The sequence below is a fragment of the Coregonus clupeaformis genome, chromosome 10 (genome assembly GCF_020615455.1).
Source record: "Coregonus clupeaformis isolate EN_2021a chromosome 10, ASM2061545v1, whole genome shotgun sequence".
NCBI classification, from domain to species: domain Eukaryota; kingdom Metazoa; phylum Chordata; class Actinopteri; order Salmoniformes; family Salmonidae; genus Coregonus; species Coregonus clupeaformis.
In genome coordinates this window covers 56283893-56307253 of record NC_059201.1, presented here as the reverse complement: position 1 = coordinate 56307253, position 23361 = coordinate 56283893, and the positions used below count along the sequence as shown (strand labels likewise).

Genomic DNA, 23361 nt, shown 5'->3' with positions numbered 1-23361 from the left:
GTCAGCAGTGAAGTTTAAAAAAGAGCACTTTCAATACAGAGAAAAAACTGTGATGATGCATTTTGCATTCTCACTTTTAATCTTGTGTTTCTCTCCCTTGTCATGCTGCAGTGAGTGGGAAAACCTGTAAGTATTTCTGTGGCTCAAACATTGGTGGAGCTTACATGAAACAGTGGTCTGGAAAAAATAGTAATTTTGTGGAAAGAGTGTTTTTTAATATATATTTCATCAAGGATTCCATGGACCAAGTCAGCATAGCAAAGGTTGATTATGTCTTGAGTGTTCTGAATAGAAAAGTCGATGCTTGAGTGAAGGACTTAATGAGTGAAAGAGTGAGCATTTTGTTTTAGCTGTTTGTGAATTAGTAGCCTAAAAATGTTGCAGTTCCACAGTTTGTTTCACTGAATGCCTAAACATAATACTGCATTATGAACAAATTAACCTTTGGTTTGGAGCTTAGCATCTTGTTTATTCCATCAGAAACCAGTCCAATGTGAGACGCATGCACACAGCACTGAGGCTGAACGGTGTCATCGTGAAGAAATCCTCAGAGGCCAAGCTGGTGCTCCTTAACATGCCCGGGCCACCCAAAAACCGAGCGGGCGACGAGAACTGTATCCTTCTTTCTCTATCCTCTCTCTCTCACTCTCAGGGAGCTTCCAAGGGTGGTCATATTAGAACAGACAAACATGTATTATTGCAGGCACAGGGCCGGCTCTAGTCTTTTGGGGGCCCTAAGCAAGATTTGGTTGGGGGGCCCCACACCTTGCCGCAAAACATTTTAATGGCAGCAGAAAGAAAAAATGTGGTTTTGCATTTCCTGCAATTCTACAATTCAAATTTTATAACAAATTGAATGCAATTCTACTCATTTTGCCATGGGGTGGATACACATTTTTGCAGTTTTAAAGCTAATTTCCCAAAATGTTCCACATTTTGCCATGACTTATGCCATGTTTATATGATATCTGAGTGAGAATGACTAACTAAATCAATGGGGGCCCCCTGGACTTCAGGGCCACTAGGCACGTGCCCTGTGTGCCGGTTCGGTATTTAGCCAATTTTAGATAGCTGGCTAGACTAACTAACAATCTAAAAATGAACATGGCTAATTGTCAAAACAAGAGAAAAACTGCTGATGCACAACCACATTTAGAAATTGCACCTGGTGTATTCTACTATTATTACTCTCAATAGTAAGTCGAGACACGACTGAGTAAAAAAAATACTAAATGTTTTTTTTGGGGGGGGTAGGGGCCCCCCTAACGGCCGTGGGCCCTAAGCGACCGCTTATGTCGCTTACGCCTGGAGCCAGCCCTGCACAGGCATACAAGCTATTTGTTTGTAAGTTAGGTTTAGGGTTTAGGTGAGGGTTAGGGTTAGGGTTAGGGTGAATGGTCGAAATCAGATTTGTTGTTAGAGAGCTTCTGAAGTGGACTTGGCGTCCATTTTCACACTGAATGGGGTTATTTGTATTTGTATTTATTATGGATCCCCATTAGCTGCTGCCAAGGCTGGGGTCCAGCAAAAATTAAGGCAGTAATATACATTATAATACAATTTGTAAACATTAAAATACATTTTACAACAGATTTCACAACACATTAAGTGTGTGCCCTCCGGCCATTACTCAACTACAACACACAATCCAGGTGTGTATAGTGTGTATGTTATGTGTGTTTGTATGTGTTTCAGTGAAGGCTGGTGACTTGAACAATTGAGGAGACGCACAGTATAGGCGCGGAATGCACGGAGACAAATCGTCAAAGGCTAATTATTTTAACCTAAAGCATTTATTAAAGACATTTATAGTACAATATTATGGGGAATGGGAATGAGAAGGCTACTTACACAGTGTTGGGAAGGGATCACAGCAGTGATTGAATGAGGGTATGAGGCATGAGTTGAGGTGTTCAGAGGCTTGACTTCAGTGCAGGACAGGGGGTGAGGTGTTCATAGGCTTCACTGCAGGACAGGCTCATCATGGATGGATGGTGTTGGAGAAGAGCTCAACTCTTCTCCAACACTGAGGGCAGGACAGGATTTGACTGGGAAGACAAAAAACAATAACACAGTATACTACACAGTTAGACAAAAGAGCTAAGAATGAGTTAGTCCAAGCAAGGAGTAAAATCATTGATGTGTAATAATGTGATTGTGTTTGTGTGTGTGATTGACTCTACATACAGTAATGAGAGAAAATTGATAGGGGTACTCACAGTGCTTGGAGAGGAAACATTCAATGTGCCAGTGGATGAGAGGGCACATGAGACGTGGCTTCAGTTCATGTCAGGACAGAGTTGACAATGGTAGTGGAGTGGTCATCACCTCTTAATCAGGGAACAGGAGGAGGGGACTTAGCTGTAAATACAAATAGCAGACACATTCCATTACAGCTGTGCCATCGTAGGTTTGGGCAACGAGTTTCTCCATGAAGTTGACACATCAAAGTAGCCCAAGAAACGCTCCTGAATAAAGCCCTGATCATCCACATACCTGACGATAACTGACAACAGCAAGCAGACTGGTGGCACAATAGGGCCCAGAGAAGTGGGGCAATTGTTTCCCCCTGGGGCCCGGAGTTTTTCCTTATCTGTTAACCTAACCAGGAAAACTCTGGACCCTATAAGGTATGGAAGTGATTAATCACTTCTACAGAAGTTTTATATGGGCTATGATGGGACTAGGGCTGTGGCGGTCACGAAATTTCGTCAGCCGGTAATTGTCAAGCAAATAACAGTCGGTCTCACGGTAATTGACCGGCAATTAACATAAACACATTTAGCATCTCCTGGCTTCCACACATAGCCTACAAGCCACTGATGCAGACCTTTGGAACATCTACATTTAAAAAAGTCTAATAAATCCGTGTAATATAGCCTACACCTTCACAATAAATCCATTATTTCTTTTAGACAGGTCTAAAGAAACATGATATAAAGAAAATGTAGTCTATTTCAGAAGAACAGAACAGCATACTCTGAGTTGTCCTTATGTTAGATCTTGATCTGGCTATGCCATGTGGCTGTGGGCTACACTAGTTCATTTAGTAGACAAGATTTGGTTAGAATTCAGTGTCATTATTTTATATTATTTTATAGTATGAAGAATACAATTGAACAAAGCTGAATAAAATAGAAAATATATTTTCTCCAAACGATTTAAGGGAGTACGCACATGCGGCTATTCAAATGCTTTCCCCGCTTCCGGGGTCCAGGCGAAGGAGCGTACGCTCGTCTGGGTGATGGCTGTCAGGGGAGCGGCTAGGGAGCTAAAATTGAGAATGAATCGCCTATAAAAATGAGCGAACTCTAAAAACCATTGTAGTTGCTTGAGGGATGAGGGCTGGGGCCAATCAAGGAACCGCGCTGACCTTGGCTGGGTCCATCCGTAGGTCCCCCTGGGTGACGATGAACCCCAGGAAGGAGACTGTCTCAGTGTGGAACACACACTTCTCCACCTTGACGTAGAGCTGGTGACGGAGAAGGCGTTGGAGGACCTGCCGAACGTGCTGCTGGTGTTCACTCATGTCCTTCGAAAATATGAGGATATCATCCAAATACACGAAGACGCTGTAGTCGAGGAGATCCCGGAGCACGTCATTGACCAACACCTGGAACACCGCAGGCGCGTTGGCTAGACCGAACGGCATGACTTGGTACTCGTAATGCCCACTGGGTGTGTTAAATGCTGTCTTCCACTCGTCCCCCTCCCGAATCCTCACCAGGTTGTAGGCATTACATAAGTCCAGCTTGGTGAAGACCCGTGCTCCCTGCAACGACTCGAATGCCGTGGTCATCAGAGGGAGTTGGTAGCGGTTCTTAACCGTGATGTCGTTGACCGTCCTTTTTCCCCACGAAGAAGAAGCCCGCGCCCGCGGGTGAGGTAGAGGGACGGATGTGATATACTCCCTCATGGCCAGCATCTCCGGCCGGGACAAGGAAAACAATCGCCCTCGTGTGGGCATGGCGCCCGGCAGGAGATCGATAGCGCAGTCGTATGGCCTATGAGGAGGTAGGCCCTTGGCACGCCTCTTACTAAACACCTCCCCCAGATTCCAATACTCCCGGGGAATGCCTGCCAGGTCTGGGCCGGTGACGGAGTCTGTAGCCGCACGGGAACAGTGCGCCGGGTGATGTAGCCCGGAACCGACTCGGAGAGGGAGAGTAACTGAACGCTCCACCCTTGGGCCAGCCCCGCGTCCATCAGGTTTCCCGCGGCCCCAGAATCCACCAGTGAATGCGCCCGACACGCAGCGCGGGCCCACTGAACCCTCCTGTAGCTCAGTTGGTAGAGCATGGCGCTTGCAACGCCAGGGTTGTGGGTTCGATTCCCACAGGGGGCCAGTATGAAAAATGTATGCACTCACTAACTGTAAGTCGCTCTGGATAAGAGCGTCTGCTAAATGACTAAAATGTCAAATGTAAATGTAAAGCCTGACGGGGAGAAAGGTCCGGGAGTCTCTGGAGTTGGGGTTTCAGTTCTGGCTCGCTAGCACCCCTCCCGATACTAGCGAGCCCTCCCGGGCATGATTTGCAGTGGTGACCTGTCTGGCCGCAGTACAGGCAATGTCCCTGGTGCAGACGCCTCTGCCTCTATATCCTGGACAAGCACGCCACACCTGCATAGCCTCCTCCTAAGGCGTCTCCTCCCTGAATCGGAGGAAAGCCTCCGGGCTGATAGGGGGACATGGAAGCGCGCCTTGCGTCATTCCTCTCTCATGCGCCCTCTCACGGCGCCAATTGTCTACCCGCACCGAGAGGTCAATGAGGCCGTCCAGTCGCTCAGGCAGCTCCCTGAAGGAGAGTTCGTCCATTATCCCCTCTGATAGCCCCTGAGCGTAAAGGACGACCAGGGCGGCCTCCTCCCATCCTGCCTCTTGAGCCCGGGTCCGGAACTCCACGGAGTAGTCCGCCACCGAACGGTCACCCTGCCGACAGGCCGTGAGCCGCCTCTCGGCCTCCTGCCCCGACACCACTGAAAGGTGTTGAACACCCTGCGTAGCTCCCGGGTGAATAGGTAGGAATCGGAGCACGCCGGAGTTTTGCTCTCCCACTCCGCAGTTGCCCAGGAAAGGGCCCGACCTGTCAACAGAGTGATAATGTAGGCCACCCGGCCCTGCTCCGTCGGGAAGGAGGAGGGTTGTAGGCTGAATATCAGCCCTCTGGACGTCCGTCTTATCTCTCCGGAGGTGGTAGGCTGGGTTCCCGCAATGTCGCAGGCGAGACTGGAGATGCTGCTGCCGCGGCTTCCACTCCGCCGGCTGCCGGTGCTGGTCGGGTGTCCACCCGGCTCTGCACGGCGATCGTCAGCTGGCGGAGATTCTCTGTGATCTGCTGCAGGCTGTGGTCGTGCTGGTTCAACATGGCTCCCTGCGTTGCCAATGTGCTATGATACTGTGCTGCCTCCGCTGGGTCCATAGTGGCTCAGTTTTCTGTAAGGGTTGGTGTGAGGTGTGACCCAGGTGTGGTGCAGGTTAGACAGTAGGCAGTAGGCAGAGATGGTGAAACAATGATCTTTACTGATGTTCCTGAAGCCAGGATACAAAATAACGGACTTTACACTAAAAAGAAAGGTGGAGCAAATAAGACTCCAAAAAACAGGCAGACAGCCAAAAATACAAAAATACTAACTATGACTGAAATAATAAATAAACAGGGAGAACACTTCTCACGTACCTGTCCATACGTCCCGTGATCAGACACTGATTAGTGCTGCTTGGCATAGTGAAACTAGCAGAGAAAACTGAGCAAGGGAACACAGGGAAGTGAGGGCATAAATATACAGGTGAATCAGATAGACACAGGTGACACCAATAGGAATATGATTAGTCCCGACTGTGAGTGAGGAGGTGCATATGGTTGTCGGAGGATGACACCTAGTGGGTCGCTCCGGAACTGTGACCCACTCCTGTAACAGAGGCGTACAAGCCGGCTTAGGAAAACGGAAGCTAGCTGTCCTCCGGCTACACCGTGGTGCTACTCCAGAGAGTGCTGTTGAAGTTACTATAGGCATTCATTGCAAAACAGTGTGTTTTAATTATTTTGTGACATATTAATATATTTAGTATAGTTTTATCTAGTTTCACTATTTTTTTTCATTGAGGAGGATGGTCCTCCCCTTCTTCATCTGAGGAGCCTCCACTGGTGTGTTTGTACCTGTGTGTGTGACTCTTCACAGTCCTTGTTGTTCCATAAGGTGTATTTATATGTTATTTCAATCTGATTTTACTGCTTGCATGAGTTACTTGATGTGGAATAGAGTTCCATGTAGCCATGGCTCTATGTAGTACTGTGCGCCTCCTATACTCTGTTCTGGACTTGGGGACTGTGAAGAGACCTCTGGTGGCATGTCTTGTGGGGTATGAATGGGTGTCTGAGCTGTGTTCTAGTAGTTTAAACAGACAGCTCGGTGCATTCAACATGTCAATACTTACAAAAACAAGTAGTGATGAAGTCAATCTCTCCTCTACTTTGAGCCATGAGAGATTGACATGCATATTATTAATGTTAGCTCTACGCGTATCATTTAAGGGCCAGCCGTGCTGCCCTGCTTCTGGGCCATTTGTAATTTTCCCAATTCCCTCTTTGTGGCACCCGACCACATGACTGGGCAGTAGTCCATGTGCGACAAAACTAGGGCCTGTAGGACCTGCCTTGTTGATATTGTTGTTAAGAAGGCAGAGTAGCGGTTTATTATGGACAGACCTTTCCCCATCTTAGCTACTGTTGTATCAATATGTTTTGACCATAACAGTTTACAATCCAGGGTTACTCCAAGCAGATTAGTCTCCTCAACTTGCTCAATTTCCACATTATTCATTACAAGATTTAGTTGAGATTTAGGGTTTAGTGAATGATTTGTCCCAAATATAATCTTTTTCGTTTTTGAAATATTTAGGACTAACTTATTTCTTGCCACTCATTCTGAAACTGACTGCAGCTCTTTGTTAAGTATTGCAGTGATTTCACTCGATGTAGTAGCTGGCGTGTCTAGTGTTGAGTCATCCACATACATAGACACACAGGCTTTACTCAGAGCCAGTGGCAGGTCATTAGTAAAGATTTTAAAAAGTAAGGGGCCTAGACAGCTGCCCTCAGGAATTCTTGATTCTACCTGGATTATGTTGTAGAGGCTACCATTAAAGAACACTGTGTTCTATTTGACAGGTAAATCTCAATCCACAATATAGCAGGGGGTGTAAAGCCATAAACAGTGCATTCGGAAAGTATTCAGACCTCTTGACTTTTTCCACATTTTGTTACATTGCAGCCTGATTCTAAAATGGATTTAATAAAAAATTATCCTCATCAATCTACACACAATACCCCATAATGACAAAGCGAAAACAGGTTTTTAAAATACAAAACAGAAGTATTCATACCATTTGCTATGAGACTCGAAATTGAGCTCAGGTGCATCCTGTTTCCAATGATCATCCTTGTAAATGTTTCTACAACTTGATTGGAGTCCACCTGTGGTAAATTCAATTGATTGGACATGATTTGGAAAGGCACACACCTGTCTATATAAGGTCCCACAGTTGACAATCCATGTCAGAGCAAAAACCAAGCCATGAGGTCGAAGAAATTGTCTGTAGAGCTCTGAGACAGGATTGTGTCGAGGCACAGATCTGGGTAAGGGTACCAAAAAATGTCTGCAGCACTGAAGTTCCCCAAGAACACAGTGGAAGAAGTTTGGTATACCAGGATTCAGAGCCTGGGAGTTTTGGAGCTGGGCCATGTCCTTATCGGTGATGGGAGTGTGGCTGTTTGTGATATATTTTCCTTGCCTTCTTAGCTGTTTGATGTTGCCCAGAAATACTGTACATGAGGTGGTAAATTCAGTGTCCTTCATAAGGCACCAGCTGCGACCAATGGGTGGGTCATTTAGAAACCGGTTGAGCCCACTCCGGAGTGCCAGGTAGCTAATTATCCTGTACTGCTCCCCCTTCCCATTTCGTACATTTCCATAAAACTGTCGGAGAAGGATGTTAAACTCTTCCTTAGTGACAGTTTTGAAGTCAACAACTTTTTTATTCTCTGCTAGCCAGCCCTCGAAGCACCGCACAGCCCAGTTTGTATTCTTAACTGTTTTTTTCGTTGCTGCTTTTCTCTAGGTCATTCAATGCAGGATCCCCCAAATCTGCATGCCTGGGTATTATTGGCATCTCGTTTTCCCATTCATCCATAGTCATGCCGCCGAAAAGATCAAAATAAATGTTCCACTCATCCATTTGAGTTTTCGCAACAAAGTATCGATTTAGCCTGTCAACTGAAAAAAAGTTGTGTATGTTACTATGACAACGAGCTCAATTTGCTGTCTGTCTCGTTCGGACACATTCACTTAATATGGGACGGTGTAGATCGCAATTCAATATTGAAAAGGTCGGAGAGACAGGCAGCAAGGTTTATACAAATCTCTGTTTTTGAAAACCAAATGCTAGTCTAAAAGAAATGGGAGATAATGTCTAGATCCTTAGTGGAGATCAAGTTTATTATAAAAAATTGTTGGAGGTAGGTAAAACATTTTTATAAAATAAATATTAAAACAAATAAGTATCTGGCTACTAATTAAAGTAAGCATGGCGCTACAGAGGTGCACCTGTTAGTTGTTTTCCTTAACTTTTGCACCCTCTCAGACATGGAGTTCCTGGAGGTCCTGACTGAAGGTCTCAACAGGGTTCTCCTGGTTCGCGGTGGCGGTCGCGAGGTCATCACCATCTACTCTTGAGAGCAGCCCCCCTCCCCCAAATCCCTTCATCCCCACTTCTACACAGATCCCCCCTTCCATTTGTTTCTGTAAGACACTCCCCTCACACCCAAGCAATACCCCATCTCACCTTGCCTCTCTTCACTCTATCTTCTGTTTTGCCTTAAAACACACACACACACACACGGTCTATTCAGACTAGTAGGATGCCAACTATTTAGATTACCTCACACACTTTAGAGCCTTTTCTGGTCCTATAGGATGTCAGAGGTAGCCTCTTTTAGCTTCATATCCAGACCACGTATCATCTAGAGCAGATGGCTCAGAGACTTCGCCTCCCCCTCTCCATGGCCCAAATAACCTAGAAAGGAAAGGTTTTGTCCACTTCCAATTCACCCAGCAAGATTATCAATCAGTAATCTGAAATGAAATAGCGTGAAATACTGCCCTCTGCTGATTGTAGGTAGGCGTCACTGTCCAATTCCACCCCCTTTGTGCTGTTGATATCTGCCTATTGGTCAATCCACTGGTCACTCGGCTATGGAGTCAAGGATACAGAGGGTTAGGTGAGCTGGGTTGTTCAGTGTGATGTGTGTGCCTGTGTGTGTGTTTAAGGCTGTGTTTACACAGGCATCCCAATTCTGATCTTTTCTTCACTAATTGGTCTTTTGACCAATCAGATCAGCTCTGAAAAAGATCTGATGTGAAAAGATCTGATGTGATTGGTCAAAAGACCAATTATTGGAAAAAATATCAGAATTGGGCTACCTGTGTAAACGCAGCCTAAGTGTCTCATTCATCCGATTGTGGTTTGTTTTTTTCGAGGGGATGTTTTAGATTTGGAGTCACCTACCTGTCAACATGGAGTAGCCTACCGCAAGACTGAACAGTGGTCAGTGGAGAACTGAGGACGTTGACGTTGTGTAGCTAGTCGTTTATATGACCCTGCAAAACCACAGCGAAGAGAGAATATCAAAAAACTCCTATGGGAAACCCTGTTCATTAAGTGCGGAGATGACCACCGTCGAGAAAGACTGCTACCCACGGTCATGGTCGGTGGTTTGAAGAGAACGTGGTCATTCTTTTAATCAGGGTAAGTCGTGAACGAAGGAACAAAGGTTGGAGGAAGATGGGAGAGAAACAAACAAGCCTCCGTGATGACATAGATCGTGCTCTATGAACTTTGACCTCATCTTGAGTACTCTGCAACATGTCGTCCTCATGTCGCTGTACTTTGTTTTTGCTCTCGCACTGTCATCATATTTATACTTGTCCCCTTTCCCCCTTTCTAAGTGGCTATGACCCCCTTCTAGCTCCAGCCACTGTTAGTGCCAAAAACAACAAGGCTAGTTTGGTTTTAGATATTGATACATTGTTAAACTGTGAGGATCATTCTTAGCAGAAAGGTCGTCTGACAGAAAAGCAGGGGCTCTTTCTCAATTGTCTTTCCTTGACTCCTACCATCCCCTTTGCTCGTCTCCTTGGACCGAGGAGAGACAAAGAATCGAGGAAAGACAATTGAAAAAGAGCCCCTGCTCTTCTGTCAGACGACCTTTCCGCTAAGAACAAGAAACGAAAAATAGCCAGGGATAGATTATGAGCAGTGACTTCATCATTGTCAGACAGCCACACCCCTTGACCCCAGTGTGGATCACTGTAAATAGTGTAAAAGCTCTGACGTGTGTTGTTAATTATGAGTATAGTGTTTTTGTGACTTACTAAAAAGCTTATAGTGGAGAAAATGTTCCTTCTCTCAAAGGGTCGGCTCAAAACTGCTTTTGGATTGCTTAGGCTCCTATCACTATGTAACTATCACTGTATCCTTGACGAGTACTGCACCTGCACTGTCCGCCACTGTGCAACAAGTGATTTAATGAATTTACCAGTTCATTAAATGAACATATGTTATTTTTCCACCTAGAAAACAAAATGTTGTTTCTTATGTTTATAGACAAAAGTTATACATATTTATATAATAGAGATATCATTTAAATGATCGCAAAAAAATATTATGTTGTTTTGCCAAATTTAGATATGTTTACATGTGCCATATAAAAAAATATTTTTTAAATGAAATAGATCTATGAAAGTCTAATATTGATTAAATTACAGAGCACAAATTGTGCATTAGGTTGAAGGGTTAGCGTGCAATTGACTAGTAATAACTATAAAGTGATGGAATGGAAAAGGGTTACACAGCTATTAACCTCACCCCATCCGTAACACTGAACTCTATGCAGTATAATCCAAATATGTGATTTCGTATCCACAAAATTGGCACAGATTTGAGCCAATATGTATGTCCCTGACAATGAATGGATTATTAGCTAATTAGAACAAAGACGTATAAAGTGCATTTTGAAAGAAATAGCTTAAATTTGGTCTCACATATTCATGTTATAAATTTTTTTACTCATCTATTTTGTATGTAGATTTCGTATGTCTAAGGAATTTATTAATATCTCACACTGACCAAGGACAACTATCATCATGTATTTATTTTGTGTTTTGAAAGTCAGTTGCACTTGTAGCTGAACTATGAATATAAATATATACATATATACAATAGAGGAATCAAAACAACCAATGAAACTAGTTTATAGAGCTGTTGAAACCAGTATTTATGTTTAAAGTGTTGTTTGAAACTCAGACTCATATGTTGTGAATTCTGCTAGTATTATTAGATTTATTTGTACTGTAAATTAACATGTCTAAAGGAACATACAAAGAATATCAGAAAAGGGGTAGGCATATATAGAAATACATATCAATGCTGGTGGTTTGTCTCCTCCATGACTTGACCTGGCTTTACCTATTAACTATTGGCCTGAGAGTCTTTCTGGACAGGAGTCATTTTCAGCTTTGGAAGAGAACTCTCCTGAATATATTATACAGTATCTTGAGGCAATACTTATACCATTAGGGTGCAATTTGTTTGGGGGTCCGGGGCAGTTCCCCCCTGTGCTTTTTTCCTCTTTTCACAAATGGCACTCTTGATTATTCCATCCTCTTAAATCCACATTTATTCTAGAGAAACTCTGAGCCCAGACTACAAGTTTGAAAGTTTTATCGAGTTGAATTGACAACAATAGTGCAATAAAGTGTTAACTGTAATTCACTGGTAGTTCTCTGCCAGTTACATCAGATCTCTTACTAGAGCAAACTCTAGCTACTGGCCTAGCCACTGCTAGTTTATACATATGGCCAATATATGACTACAACCATATGACGCTCTACTATTACAAAATTTGATTAATAGACACTCATATCAACTTTCAAAATACGTGGCTATTTTGGGATTTTACTATAACATTGCCTGCATTGACTGAGCCTTTAATCTATTTATAAAGGAAAGATCTCAGATGTTGGTGAAAAAAAGGATTTATGGGAAATGAGTTTGTTTGAATTTCCAATGTGTTTTATAGTTACTGTTTGCATGGTCTTATGTGGAAATATTTGTTTCAGTGGTATATGGTGTGATGACTTATATGTACAAGGCAAGTGGTTTGGAAGGGGAGTGTCCTCCATCTACACTAGGGCTCACTTTGGGGGTCTGTGATTAAGCTACATGACGTTGCTTTGGTCACAGACGAGAACCTGAGAATGATTGCCTCATGGTTACATAGTTAGACATTGAAAACAAGTATTTTGCAAAAAAAAAGTATGAGTTCACAATATTGTTGTCAATCTTGCTAAATTAATGTTGCGTAACGTAATATGAGCTTATGAGTTGAATGGATGGGCCTGAGAGATGTTCCTTTTGCTTTGTATATAACACTGCAGTCAAAAACTCTGTAGCCTACGGCGATGTTTGTTGTCCTTTGTTGTACATTGTTTTATCACTGTGGACAAAGTCTTAGCGTTTTGTAAGATTATGTGCAATATTGTTTCTCACTTGCCGAATCATTTTTCATTTGGTTGTATAACATTGATGTTTTTCATTGGAACACATTAACAACTGACAATTTGGCGGTGTGCTCATCAGAATGTTTAGAGCCAGGTCTTATGGACCATAAAGTTATTTTGTGTTCATCTCCTCTGTGGTGGCTAAGACAGAAAAGCACTTTATCCAGAGCTAATACTCGTTGTGATTGAAGGTTTGAGGACATAATCAGTGTTTAATAAAAACAAACTTGCCCAGTTTAAGCACCGATTCATAGCTTCCTCTGGTGGTATGAGTGTGTACTGCAGCCAGTTGGAGTAAGATCTGGGAGATGCGAGCGGGATAGCTAGATCAGATCTCGCCATTACTCTGCAGTTTTTCACTGCAATTATATACTAACTATTCATTTAATTTTCATCCTAGCACTTTAAGTAAGTGCCAGGACAGTTTTGGCATGCAGTAAAACTATTTTGTTATTTTTATTTTCTCCAATTGTTTTGGAAAGAATCACAGTATATGGTTGATTTAGAGTATGTGTCACTGAATCTATGTGGTTGAGCCTCCCTCAAACCACAAATCTACCCCAACCCACCCTTATCTACCCCCTGTCACAAATCTCCACCCCAGCACCGTACCTATACGTATGTGATTGCAGTATAATTCTGAATATTGAATCAAAGAATAGAAAACAAGCGCTTCCACTTCTGGTACTGGCTCTGCTTGGACGGCATAAGGGTAACTCGGGAGCACCAACACAGATCTATCTGTCTCATCTAGGGCAGATTCACGAAACACCCCTAAATCTGACCGGTCGCCTGCACAATTGTAGCATGAGATGAATCCGCTGGTGATCATTGTGAATTATTCTCCATCCTCAAATGGATATTAAGGGATCTGAAACGTATCTGCTCCTGTGTTGAAGAGGTTGTCTCTTCGAGAGGACACTCGAACACAAAAAAAACTACGAAAGAAAGAAAGAAACCACATTGAGTTTTGGAGTGCCTCACCATAACCATGGTTTTAGTCAACAAGACTAAACTGTTATCCCCTCAACCTCATAGTCATAGCCTAACTGTCACCTACTTATTCCGAACTAATCGTGTTTATACACTTCAAATTGATGATTGTGTACATGATTCTGTCCATGCTGTGCAAGAAGAGCCCCACTCCAGGCCTGTTGTGTAACTCAACGCATGCACATTATCCTGAACAAAGTGTAGTATTTAAATATATTGAAGTGTTTGTGGTAAACAGTGTTCCATTCATATGTTTTTAGTTAGATTTACCCTTTTCCTTAAGCTGAATGAATATTGATTGTGTTTGGTATATTTTCTTTAAACTGGTCAATCAGTGTGAATCCAAGATTAGTGAATATCAGTTACAGGATTCTATTTTTATTCACTTTATTGGTCGAAGAGGTCACCACATATTATATAGATTGTTTCATATATATATATATATATATATATATATCTGCAGATAAATGGATTACCAAAGTATATTTCAGTTAACTAGGAAATGTGTTTAGTGTGAAATTATATTATATACCACTAATGAATGAAATGCAAACTCAGATTATTTAGACGACAAGTCATATTTTCGCCTTGATTCCACACACCAAGGCCTCCTGAGATGTTTTAGAAATTGGCAGCTATATTACCAACGGGGGAAAAAAGAAATACACAACTATTTAAGTTTAAAAAGTGAAGGGTCAATGTTGCAAAATAAAAAATACTAATGAAGACAATGATCATGAAGGCCTATTCCAAATACTACAAACATCTAATGAGCCATGGCCAGCATTCTCCACCATGTACTTTTAATGATCTAGCTTACTGTACAAAGGTCTGACCCATAGGCTTTGGGTTAGGGTGTCAATTTTAGCATGCATGTTCCTGTTTTATAGACTATTGCCACAAGAGAAGTCCCTTTTAAATTAATTATCAAACTGAACAATTCCACCGATTCAGATCAACATAAAAAATTATCATCTAAAAAGTCATATTTTGGGTTTGTTCTCAAATTTTTGTATGAATGTTTGGGAAAGGAATGGATGTAGATATAAAGTGTGTGTGTGTGTATATATATATATATATATATATATATATATATATATATATATATATATATATATATATTGTGATGTCACGAGAGGCTACACAGCTTTCAGCGGGATTGCTCAAGTAGTGCAAGGAGACCAGGTTCAATCAAAACAAGGATTTTATTAAAGGTCTTGGGAAACTAACGAAAGTATAACACAATTCTGTTCTCTTGTGGCTCTTTAAGGGTTAACAGTTCAGGGATGTCTCTTCCACATCCAAAATCATAACTCTCACTCGCTCAAATAACTTTTCCCCAGCCTTACTGTAGTCCACGTTGCAGCTAGTGGCCAACCCAGCAAAAAGTCCTTCCAAATGTCTCTCACGTATTTCCACAGGTGCATATATCCAAAGGTGAGTATTTCCCAAAGGTAAGTATCTCCAAATCCTTATATTACTCATGGAAGTGGACGTGCAGCACTCTTGTCCTCCAGAGAGCCCAGCTTGGAGACCGTGTCTCTTCACTTCCACACACTCACCCCCAGTGTGTCTCTTCCCTTCAACAAACCTTCAGCTCATCAGCTCCTGATTGGTTTCAGCTGCGTGGGAAGATTGGCCATAGAGGGTTGGAGTTCCCGACCATACCAGCAGATGGAGCCATAGCTGTCTGGGTTTGCAGCCACCTCAGGGGGGATGTAACGTCCCTCCAGGACACAGCCTCTCGTGACATCACACATCCCCCTCCTCGGGACCGACGTCCTCGTCGGGGTAAAGGCAGCGAAGAAGGCATCACGCCGGGAGAGGGCGTCCGCATTGCCGTGGTGCTTGCCAGACTGCTCTCTCTTCAACTCCTCCAACTCTAGGACCAGGGACTCAGCCTCCTGTTGTCTCTCCTTGAGTTTCTTACTGAACGCATCAGCCTTGGTTTTAGCAGAGTTTAGCTTCTGTTGAGCAGCTTTCAGTTCCTTCTCTCTCTCTGCCTCCGCATTCTTCATCTTGTTCTCCAACACCTTGTACTTCTCCTCTGCCTTCTTCTGGACCTCCTTACTCCTGCGCAGGGTCTCCTCACACTCCTCGATGGTCCTGCGCAGCCTCTCCAGCTCCTCCTGTTGCTTAGGGAAGGAGCTCTGTTGGAGTTTAGCCTGGAGGATATCTAACTCTTCTGTCTTCATGTCTAACTGTTGCTTTAACAAACGATACCTCTCAGCGGTCCCCTTCAGACCAGACAGTTCTTTGTCCAGATTCTGTAGCTCCGTCTCTGTGTCGGTCTGGGCACCTGCCATCCCTATCAGAGCCCGGGCGGGAGTGAGTAACTCGGAGGATTGCACCGGAGCCTTCCCAGGATGAGTCTTGCCTCTCCGTTTCCGAGGTACTCGGGTTATCCTCTCCTGAGACTCTCTCCAGAGTGGGTAAAAGGCTGGGCAGTCTCGTCCAATTAGGACAGGGACGGGGAGGGAATCAACCACCCCCGCCGTCGTGTGTATGGTTCCCCGTGTGCTGGTCATTGTAAGTTCAGTAATGGGGTATTCTCTGGTGTCCCCATGGACACAGGAAACTGGGAGGACTTTCCCCGGGGTCAAACACGTTGGGCCCACCAAATCCTTACGCACCAGGGTGGCCCGGCTACCAGAATCCAGTAAGGCCTCCACATCATGGTGATTCACAGTTACCGGGCAGGTGGGGGGGTCGATCTGGGCCGCCATCTACGACTCCCAAGAGCGAGGCAAAACGGTGTGTGGGTGCTGAGCTGGAGGACTCCGCAGTGGGCATCGGTTCATCGGCTGGTTTCCCACACTGCCAGGAGATATGTCCCATCTCCCCACACCGGTAACACTGTCGAGTTTCCCCCTCCTGGTGTACTCTTCTTGGACCCGCCTGGTTTCTGGCTCCCCCTGGAGCCGGGATAAGTCCTGACGCGGCGGGGTTCGAGACCTTGGGGTCCTTTGGACGGGTTTTCCCCATTTGTGGTGGGGCCGCACTCCTGGGGTCTTTTCGGGAAGCATTCAGCATCTCCGCTGTGGCCTGGTACTTTTCCACAGCTTCCACGGTCAGATCAGCCGTGGTCAAGGCCTGTTGACTGATGAACCGTTTTGCCTCATAAGGCAGGGCGCGTAGGTAACGATCCACCACAACGGCCTCCACCACCGCCGCTGCTGTATTCCTCTGCGGATCCAGCCATTTCCTTGCGATTCGGACAAGTTCATGCATCTGCGCCCGAGGAGGTTGGTCTGGTTGGAAGGTCCAACTGTGAAAGCGCTGGGCCATACCAAACTTTGTGAGTCCATATCTGCTGAGGATCTCAGACTTCAGGGCATCATAGTCAGTAACCTGGTCAGGGCCCAGGTCCCGGACAGCATTCAGTGATTCCCCGGTTAGAAAGGGGGGCTAACAGACCAACCCACTGTTGCTTGGGCCAGGCTTCCCTAGTGGCCGTGGCCTCAAATGCATGCAGGTATGCCTCAATGTCATCGGTAGCTCCCATCTTAGATATAAAGTCACTTGCCTTTATTGGGCGGGTATTTTGGACCACCCTCTGTCTCTGCAACTGCAATTCCTCTGCCTTCAGAAGGTTGGCTTTCTTTTGCTCCTCCAAGAGAGCCACGTTTGCTTGCATCTGGGCTTGCTGGCCAGCAACAAGGGCTTTCAATATGTCCTCCATTTCAGTCGGGCGGGGAGCCTACGGCCAACTTGGAAAACTGGGTGATCAAACCTTCGGTATCCTCCTCTGACATGCACTATTAACGCTTGAGCGTGCCTGTATTCTCCACCATCTGTGATGTCACGAGAGGCTACACAGCTTTCAGCGGGATTGCTCAAGTAGTGCAAGGAGACCAGGTTCAATCAAAACAAGGATTTTATTAAAGGTCTTGGGAAACTAACGAAAGTATAACACAATTCTGTTCTCTTGTGGCTCTTTAAGGGTTAACAGTTCAGGGATGTCTCTTCCACATCCAAAATCATAACTCTCACTCGCTCAAATAACTTTTCCCCAGCCTTACTGTAGTCCACGTTGCAGCTAGTGGCCAACCCAGCAAAAAGTCCTTCCAAATGTCTCTCACGTATTTCCACAGGTGCATATATCCAAAGGTGAGTATTTCCCAAAGGTAAGTATCTCCAAATCCTTATATTACTCATGGAAGTGGACGTGCAGCACTCTTGTCCTCCAGAGAGCCCAGCTTGGAGACCGTGTCTCTTCACTTCCACACACTCACCCCCAGTGTGTCTCTTCCCTTCAACAAACCTTCAGCTCATCAGCTCCTGATTGGTTTCAGCTGCGTGGGAAGATTGGCCATAGAGGGTTGGAGTTCCCGACCATACCAGCAGATGGAGCCATAGCTGTCTGGGTTTGCAGCCACCTCAGGGGGATGTAACGTCCCTCCAGGACACAGCCTCTCGTGACATCACAATATATATATATATATACACACACACAACTCTTAGTGCTCTATTCAATCCATATCAGGGAAGTTCCGCATTACAGCGTGATTGACATTTAAAGGCAATGTTCCCAGAGACTGCATTCACGGTAAATGCTGCATATGTTCGTTCAATCGGAAATTACCTTTACATTTCTATGGCGCTATCTGTAACGCTTCAGCTATACAGATTGAATAGAGCCCTTAATCACAAAGAGGCCGATTCAGACTATGCCTCGATCAGACCTACAGTATCAATGCTGTGTAATACACTCTGCATTCAAACGTTTCGTTTTTTAAATTATGTAATCCAACATTTTTACTGGATATGTTTGCAACAAAAGTTCAACATTCAACTTTTGCTACTATTACTGTCAAGTATATGCATTCAATTTGATGCATATAATGCATATAAGGTATGCACCACACAGAATGTAACTGCCTCTGCAACGCAATGCTGCAAGGCAAACGCAGTGTTTCATTGTAAATGAATGTACTTCTGGTGTACCAAAACGCAATAAAGCTGTCGGTGTGATCGAGGCGTTAGGAAATTACGCATTTCTTATGCACGCCTTTCCTATGCACTTCTCAGTAGTTGGTATTCAGGCTTACCTTATGAAGGTGCGTAATGGGCTTTGCAGGCGTGGTCCCCTTGCACGCGCTGAATAAATGTAATTCAACTGCTGAACACCCTCCCACTTGCTAGCCAACCGATTTTCTTGTGGAAGTTTCATTCAATCGGGTTTTCAGTACATTTATTTAAAGCCATCCCTTTCAATTTGGTGAAACTTTTAATTTGAATTTTCTCGACGGACTCGCAAGAATATATGGAGAGAACGGTTCAGAATATCAGGGATCAATGAAAGAAACCATGTAGGCCTAAATGCACACATTCGTCTCCTTTTCAGCACGAATTGATAGATTAAAAAATACTCTGATCTTGTATATGATTTAGGGTTAGATATGTATTTTAAATAAAATAAAACAACGGTTTAGAGAGCCTTTAAGCACAAAATACAGTGGAGAGAACAAGTATTTGATACACTGCCGATTTTGCAGGTTTTCCTACTTACAAAGCATGTAGAGGTCTGTAATTTTTATCATAGGTACACTTCAACTGTGAGAGACGGAATCTAAAACAAAAATCCAGAAAATCACATTGTATGATTTTTAAGTAATTAATTTGCATTTATTGCATGACATAAGTATTTGATCACCTACCAACCAGTTAGAATTCCGGCTCTCACAGACCTGTTAGTTTTTCTTTAAGAAGCCCTCCTGTTCTCCACTCATTACCTGTATTAACTGCACCTGTTTGAACTCGTTACCTGTATAAAAGACACCTGTCCACACACTCAATCAAACAGACTCCAACCTCTCCACAATGGCCAAGACCAGAGAGCTGTGTAAGGACATCAGGGATAAAATTGTAGACCTGCACAAGGCTGGGGTGGGCTACAGGACAATAGGCAAGCAGCTTGGTGAGAAGGCAACAACTGTTGGCGCAATTATTAGAAAATGGAAGAAGTTCAAGATGACGGTCAATCACCCTCGGTCTGGGGCTCCATGCAAGATCTCACCTCGTGGGGCATCAATGATCATGAGGAAGGTGAGGGATCAGCCCAGAACTACACGGCAGGACCTGGTCAATGACCTGAAGAGAGCTGGGACCACAGTCTCAAAGAAAACCATTAGTAACTCACTACGCCGTCATGGATTAAAATCCAGCAGCACACACAAGGTCCCCCTGCTCAAGCCAGCGCATGTCCAGGCCCGTCTGAAGTTTGCCAATGACCATCTGGATGATCCAGAGGAGGAATGGGAGAAGGTCATGTGGTCTGATGAGACAAAAATAGAGCTTTTTGGTCTAAACTCCACTCACCGTGTTTGGAGGAAGAAGAAGGATGAGTACAACCCCAAGAACACCATCCCAACCGTGAAGCATGGAGGTGGAAACATCATTCTTTGGGGATGCTTTTCTGCAAAGGGGACAGGACGACTGCACCGTATTGAGGGGAGGATGGATGGGGCCATGTATCGCAAGATCTTGGCCAACAACCTCCTTCCCTCAGTAAGAGCATTGAAGATGGGTCGTGGCTGGGTCTTCCAGCATGACAACGACCCGAAACACACAGCCAGGGCAACTAAGGAGTGGCTCCGTAAGAAGCATCTCAAGGTCCTGGAGTGGCCTAGCCAGTCTCCAGACCTGAACCCAATAGAATATCTTTGGAGGTAGCTGAAAGTCCGTATTGCCCAGCGACAGCCCCGAAACCTGAAGGATCTGGAGAAGGTCTGTATGGAGGAGTGGGCCAAAATCCCTGCTGCAGTGTGTGCATACCTGGTCAAGACCTACAGGAAACGTATGATCTCTGTAATTGCAAACAAAGGTTTCTGTACCAAATATTAAGTTCTGCTTTTCTGATGTATCAAATACTTATGTCATGCAATAAAATGCAAATTAATTACTTAAAAATCATACAATGTGATTTTCTGGATTTTTGTTTTAGATTCCGTCTCTCACAGTTGAAGTGTACCTATGATAACAATTACAGACCTCTACATACTTTGTAAGTAGGAAAACCTGCAAAATCAGCAGTGTATCAAATACTTGTTCTACCCACTGTATATTGGTGACAAAAAAATACAGTGGTTTGATTCATCCTGAAAGTTTCCATATTAAATTGTTTAATCCATGAGATATTGGAAGGTGAGAAAAGTGTACAATAGGGGTTGAACAGTAGTGCTATAAATCGACCCTAATAATCCTCACTAACCATGGAACTGTGATGACAACGGTCCAGTCATGAACTGCGCGCAACGCTCTAGGTTTAAACTGCTAAGTATGGCCTGCGTTCCATAATGATTCATATCCCAACATATTGCACAACTTGTAATATGTTCGCCTAATATGATTCACTATTGCTACCGATCCTCAGGAACAAGCACACGAACATGACAGAGGAAAGAAAGGTAAACTATGTAATGGAATGATACAAAATGTAAGGAAACAAACACTACAGTTATAAATGTATGTGGGTATAACTGACGGTGGCTACCGATGGTGGCAAATATTTAACACGATAGAAATTGTAAAAAATACAGTGAAAAGTCTGGGCAAATAATTAAAACATTCTAGAAATCATACATCAACTCGGTAGGTTTTGCGCATGGCTACAGAAGCCTATAGCTTGGGTCTCCAAATTTCATCCCTGCAAGTTATAAGGCCAACATTTCATAAACTTCACTGTGGAAAAGTTGATATGCTGAAGTTTTATGCTATATGACTGGTTTTACATGTCTCCAGCAATCATAAGGTACAACTAGAATGTAGCCTATGGAGAATGCGTTCAGAATGGACATCAATGAAATAGTAATTAAAACATATGCATAGGCTATTTATCGCCGTTTCAGAACCATGCATAGCCAAAAACACTATTTTTCACGGGAAAATGTGTTGGAGAGCCTTTATGGATGAAAGAAAAAGATAAATGTTTTGATTCATTCTGAAAATTGCCACATTCAGTTCTTCAACCCATGGTAATGTTGGAAGATTAGTGTACATATAATTATATATAATAGGGAGAATAGTGTATAATACCCTGGTCTATTGCCCGCATGGAACTATGTGATGACAAGATCAAGTATTGCGCCATGGGTAAAGTTCAAACTGCTTGATTGGCGCTTCATAATGATTTAATTAGCCAGCAACAACCACACGGATGTGACGGCGTTTAGAGGAAGCAAATTAAGGTAAAGAAGCAATTAATTAATGTAATTACATGGAATGATACAAAATGAAGGGAACTAACAGTACATTGACTGTTAAATATGTGTGGTTATTAGGCCTACTGACTGATGGTCGATACTGATAGTGGCTCAAATTTAACATGGTAGATAACAGAAAATGGCGGGGTATATAATAACATTGGAAGAGTACCCAAAGGTTAACGTTGGTTATTTCTATCAGAAAAAATAAAAACTTCTACTTGGAACAGACAGGTTGCTCGACCTTATTCATCGTTTCATCCCACGTAAAGGTGGTGACATTGAGGGAATTAAGTTTGTCAGAATACAGCGTATCTGTAGACAACTCTGCCACACCTCCATTTCTGTGATCTCCACCCGAACAAATAGCTGGCATGCCTAAGTTCGTCAGAATATGCATAGAGAGAAAAGTGCATAAAAGGGAATTAAGTTCCATTTACACGCGTATAACTCGGGTCTGAATCGGCCCCAATGTGAACATGGTTTTCTTCAAAAACCTTTGTCCTCTTCCTTGGTACTGGGGGGTCTTGGGTAAGGGTGGGAGGGGATTATCTGTAAATAAATCAAATACAATTAGTGTTGAGCTGTTTATTTTGTCAGTGTAAGTTAAATATTTTAAATAAATAAAAATATGTATTCTCTAGTGTTTCATGGTACATTAAAAGAGGAAAAGGTCGTTTTAGCTTACATTTCAAATGCTTATCTCTATGGCTTTTGGCAATACCCATTCCATTTTATAGATCTGTCAGCACAAAAAAATGCAATAAACCAATACCATTTTATTACAGCTTTGTTTGAGTCGTCATTGGAATAACGATTTTAGGCCGGGATTCAATCCGATCGTAGATTACATGCTATGCAGCTTTTAAAGGCAATGTTCCCGCATTCGCGGAGATCCCATTCCCGCTGCATGTCTGCTTAAATTAAAAGCTGCATAGCATTTAACCCGGGGTCGGATTGAATCCCGGCCTTGATGTTTGAAACTACTCAAGGAGTATGCAATAACCATACAATATGTCACATTAAAAATATATATTTCAGGAGCACTGCTAGTATTTACAATCACACATGAACTTGTGTAAAGATTTTGCTGTGTAGAATTGCCCCACACAGACGCCAGATCAATCCATCAAGATCGTGGTTGAGCTGAGGACAACAAGTTCAGCAGAATCCTGAATATCTTCAGACATGCAATTAACTTTTTACAACAATTCACACAATAACCAGAAAATGGAGGAGACTGGTTACAACCCAACATTTCGGACATTCAAATAGTCTTAAATAACCGAGGTCTGTCAATACCTGGGGTAAAAAATGTCCTCTTTAAAATAATGTACAAATGCAAAACAAAAAAATCTGTCTACATCAACTACACAAATTAATTTAACAAAAGTCGGTTTGCAGACTGGGGGATAGGGGTCAAATTATGAGGGGAATCATCAGTAATGGCGGGGGTACATTGACATGGGCGGAGGCTGACCCATGCCTTGGTCTGGAGGACGCAGAGTTCCCAGCATTCACCAGGTGGTTGAGAGAGGGTCCCCCC

The 23361-nt window shown here is 43.6% G+C and overlaps 1 protein-coding gene and 1 long non-coding RNA gene across 4 annotated transcripts in view; both read left to right on the top strand.

The window, feature by feature from the left end:
- LOC121574663 (solute carrier family 12 member 5-like) overlaps window positions 1–8745 on the top strand; it is a 292183-nt gene extending 283438 nt beyond the window's left edge. For all 3 annotated transcript variants that reach the window (XM_041887202.2, XM_045223089.1, XM_045223090.1), the window contains 3 exons: window positions 112–126; window positions 481–614; window positions 8642–8745. In XM_041887202.2, coding sequence (XP_041743136.2) covers window positions 112–126; window positions 481–614; window positions 8642–8733 — 241 coding nt within the window. In that variant the 3' untranslated portion in view covers window positions 8734–8745. The remainder of the gene's footprint in view (window positions 1–111; window positions 127–480; window positions 615–8641) is intronic.
- Window positions 8746–8751: 6 nt separating this feature from the next.
- On the top strand, window positions 8752–12858 carry LOC121575589. Its single transcript, XR_006002364.2, has 2 exons — window positions 8752–9278; window positions 9550–12858. It is a non-coding gene; the product is annotated as an uncharacterized LOC121575589 (long non-coding RNA).
- Window positions 12859–23361: the final 10503 nt, after the last annotated feature.